This window comes from Eurypyga helias, unplaced genomic scaffold, assembly GCF_000690775.1.
Source record: "Eurypyga helias isolate BGI_N326 unplaced genomic scaffold, ASM69077v1 scaffold28330, whole genome shotgun sequence".
NCBI lineage: Eukaryota > Metazoa > Chordata > Aves > Eurypygiformes > Eurypygidae > Eurypyga > Eurypyga helias.
Genome location: NW_010226722.1, coordinates 624 through 4,692, shown reverse-complemented (window position 1 = coordinate 4,692; position 4,069 = coordinate 624). Strand labels below are relative to the sequence as shown.

At 49.9% G+C, this 4,069-nt stretch overlaps 1 protein-coding gene across 1 annotated transcript in view; it reads right to left on the bottom strand.

Annotated features, from left to right (window-relative positions):
- Positions 1-3,451: 3,451 nt before the first annotated feature.
- Positions 3,452-4,069, bottom strand: part of RAX (retina and anterior neural fold homeobox) — a gene marked incomplete at its 5' end in the record, with an annotated part of 1,238 nt that continues 620 nt past the window's right edge. Inside the window, one exon of the mRNA XM_010154250.1 lies at positions 3,452-3,904. Within this exon, the coding sequence (XP_010152552.1) occupies positions 3,452-3,904 (453 nt within the window). The remainder of the gene's footprint in view (positions 3,905-4,069) is intronic.

Below are 4,069 nucleotides of genomic sequence, written 5' to 3'. Positions count from 1 at the left end.
CAGGCTGGATGAGGCTTGGAGTGACAGGGGGGCAGCTGGGCGCCCAGGCTTGTCACTGGCAGATTCCTGTGCTGGTGGGGCAGTACAAAGGTTGGTGCATGGCTAGCACCACAGAAGCAGCCACTGCAGGCTGGGTGGACATTGCGGGGAGCACAGCAAGTCACTCCAGTACCACTGGGCACGTACTGTGGGCATTTGATGTCAGGCTGCTGCCCAGGGCCTCATGTGGCATTGGGACATGATGCTTGTCCTTTTAATTCCCTTATGTGTGCTGGGCTGTGCAGTCCCAGTTCCACATCTCACATCCTTTGGAAGCATCTCAATGCTGACTGACTCCCCATCAGCAGTAAACTGAGGGAGGGGGTGTGTGATGAACGCCCAAAGGTGCACTCCACAGCCCTCATTCAACCCTGTGGGTCCTCTTCGGATACTGGGCCATCCCTGGAAAGATTTGCTCATAGATTTGAATCAACCTTCCCCTGCACAAACTTGGCAGAGATGAAGGCAGAGCAGAGGAAGCAAGTTGAGCAAAATGAGAGGGCTACCACAGAAAGGTGTTTGACAAGCTGGCTTTAGTCTTTGTGGGGCCAAAGTAGTGGATTGAATATGTGCATGTGTTGCACATTTGAGAAATAAGCATGGCCCAGAAGCCAAACCATCACCTGAACACTCAAGAGGTCCTTGTACAAAATCCAGCTGGGATGCTAAGCACTGGCTTAGGTGTTAGCACCCTTGGCCTCCAGCTATGGAACGGAAAGAGACTGTGTTTCATCATGACTTTTTTCCTCATAATTATTAATTCAGAGTTCTTCAAAGCTCTTTATGGTAATTGTCTTCTCTCCTGCATAGGTCATGCTACTGTCCTGTGCAAAACTTTACACCACACCTGTGTTATGTTGAGCCTAGGACGGCCAGGCCTAATGGAAAGACTTCTCAAGAAAAAAATCCAGTCTACTTCCTTGCACTTCATATCTCAGTGAGAAATCAGCCAAGATTAACCTCCTTTGCTAATGCAGACATTGCAGCAAATGAAGCAGATGCAGAGATGAGGACTTCCTTTTACTTTCTCAGAGCTTTGAAGCAAACTCAAAGTGGACAACTTAATAGTCTGCGTAATACAAGGAAATGTATATCCATGCGTCCTCTCCTTGAGCAAAAAAAAGAAAGCTCAGGCTGCTCATGTGGAGTTTACCTGGAAATCATAGAATCATGGAATGGTTTGGGTCGAAGGGACCTTAAAGCCCCCCCAGTCCCACCCCCTGCCATGGGCAGGGACACCTTCCACTAGACCAGGTTGCTCCAAGCCTCATCCAGCAGACACAACTTGTCTTGCCTCCCACTCCCAGCCAAGGTTTGCCCCTCCTCACTAGTCCTTTGGCCTGTGTTGAGCATGGAGGTGCAGTACCCCCAGGATCAAGAATCTATGCCTGTGGAAGGATAGTAAGGCTTTGTCTTCACATAGCAATCCTCCCAGGAGTCTCCTGGGCAGCCCTTGCTGACTGCCCCATATTCAGGACCCTGCACAAAGACCGAGTCATTCTTGGGGAAAACTTGCCAGAGCCTACACATTTCCGTGAGTAGTTGTGACCACTGTGACAAACCCTGTCCTGCAAGCCCAACTCTCCCAAAAGGTGGTATGCCATGGTTAGCATAACAACAGTCACTGTCTGCAGTTGAGTTATTGCAAAGGAGTACATCTTTTAGTATTTTCACTGGCAGACTTTTATTGGTATTATTCTTCCTTAGAACTTCAGCTGTTGCAAAGGAGTCAAATAGAGACACTAAAAATACTATCTTGCTAATACAGTTTAAGCAAAAGAAATAGATCACTCAGAAAAGGGCAGGCTAATAGCCTTAGCAAAGTTAGAGTAAAGAAGTGGTTAAGGATCTAGATGATTTAATCCAGTTTTAAGAAAAGGTTTTACAGAGAGCAATTAGATGCTGGTTTAAGGAATTAATCACTAATGGGTCATTAACTCTGACTGCTATTGTACAGTTAACAAGCTGAGGCAGGATTATTAGACTCAGCACCCAATTAAGAAGGAGAAGATATTTACAACAAAATGAACATATTAAAACAGAATGGGACCGTTGGAAGGAAAGTGTAGGAACACGGAAAACTAAGGGTACAAGAAAGATAAGAGTTTGCATATGCCTCTGCCCCTTTATTGACCTGTCTGTGCCCACTTAGGTTTAGCTGATTATAATGTTTCTTTTTTAGCAATAAACTCATAGGTTTCCTTGAAGGCCGTTGACTGTGCTGTTTATCCGTTACAGCGTTCACAGGTACAACAAGTCGGGGGATTGGTGTCTTTTCCATGCCTCTACAGGACACAGAAGGACTGGAGGCAGCAAGGAGACAGGGTAGTAGTGTCAAAATGTGGAATAGCAACACTGAAATCTTGTTATCGTGAGCAACAAGCCCAGGTATGAGCTTCTGGACAACAGTCTGGGTGCAGCTCAGGGAAGGGAAGCCTGGAGCACAGTGTGTGCTCTGGTCCAGAGAGGCAGGTTGGATCTACGGGAAGAGAAGATTCAAAATATATGGATTCTTATTATTATCTATAAAAGCAGGTCTCCAGATGGGGGCTGCTGTGGAAAAGGCTGTGAAGGGATGTTTAGAAACTGCTGTCTAAGGTTAAAAAACTCTCTGAAGTGAAGCTGAAATACTTGTTTCTGACAGGACTCCTAAGATACGCACAGATTGTGAAAATATAATTAGACGCCAGCCTTTGTCTGACCGCAACGAGCGGGAAGTGGTGAAAGGAGAGGTCTCCCAGTCTGCACTGAATTATCCCCAGGACACAATGAGGGCATTTGTGCATCCTTCTCTCTTCCCTAATGAGAAACGTTAATTGCCACAACCTCCAGAGTGTGTAGAGCCCAATGGAGGAGAAGGGGGTGTTTCATTACAGCTTCTCAGCCCCATTACAGGCAGTAACAGAGATAATGGAAAATAAAGATGCTGTAGTTTTAATTTTGGCAGCTTGGCGATGGGTGGGCAGGGGGAGCGAGAGGAGCCCAGTGCCGTGCCAGCCTTCCTGGGCTGCACTGGGCAGAATGCACCCAAGGAGGGTCCCTGCCACCAGCTCCAGCCACCCAACCAGATGTCCATCTGATTCCCTTCTCTAAGGAGGCAGCAAGTGCCAGGGGACTGGCATTGACCCCAGCCTGCATGGGCAGGGGTGGGCACAGCTCATCTGAACCCAAGGCTATCCCATCAGGGCAGCTGTGGGAGCAGTTCCCAGCCACCTCACACAGCTACTCTGTGGAAAAGGGAATTAAAAGGACCACAAAATACAAAGCAAGTCAAGTCATGGGGAAAAGACTGGTGCAAAGGACAGCCCTCCCTTGCTTGGCCATCCAGGGGAGCCAGAGCAGAGTGAGAGCAACCCTCGGATATCCCAGGACCAGCCTTCCCCATGGGTTTCTCCCCGCTTGACAAGGGAATTCAGATTGTCTGCCACGGTTTGCCGATGGACTGGATGTGCTCCTTGGCCTTCATCCGCAAGGCAGCAATGCTGGTGTTGCGGGGGTCTGTCTCATCCAAGGGGAATTTGTCCACAAAGCTGGCCCCGCACTGGTAAGGCGGTGGTGGCCCCAGGGTCCCCAGGGGCTGCAGCGTGTGGGTGACTGCCGGAGAGTTCAGGAAGGGTGGTGGCGTGTAGGTGCTGGGCAGGCTCTGTGGTGAAGCCACAAAGCCGGGCAGAGTTTGCAGTGCCGTGCTGCTGGGCACAGGAGGGCTGAGCCACGTCTCCAGGGGCAAGTTGCTGCTGAGAGGACCCATGGGTGTTGCCTGCGGTGAGCGGTTGAAGGAGAGGATGGGTGAGTCTTGTAGTTTCATGGAGGTCACCTCTAATTTCTCCTGCCGTCGCCACTTAGCCCGTCTGTTCTGAAACCACACCTGCAAGTACAACTGGATTTAGCTGGGTTATGGGGTGGCACAGCTGCCCCACAGAGGGTAGCAGCTTTCCCCTGAGCAAGGGGAACACGATGGAGCAGCGGATGGTGTGCCATGCTGTGCCAAGCTGAGACAGGAGTGGGTACAGCCGACCCCGGGCCGGCCCAC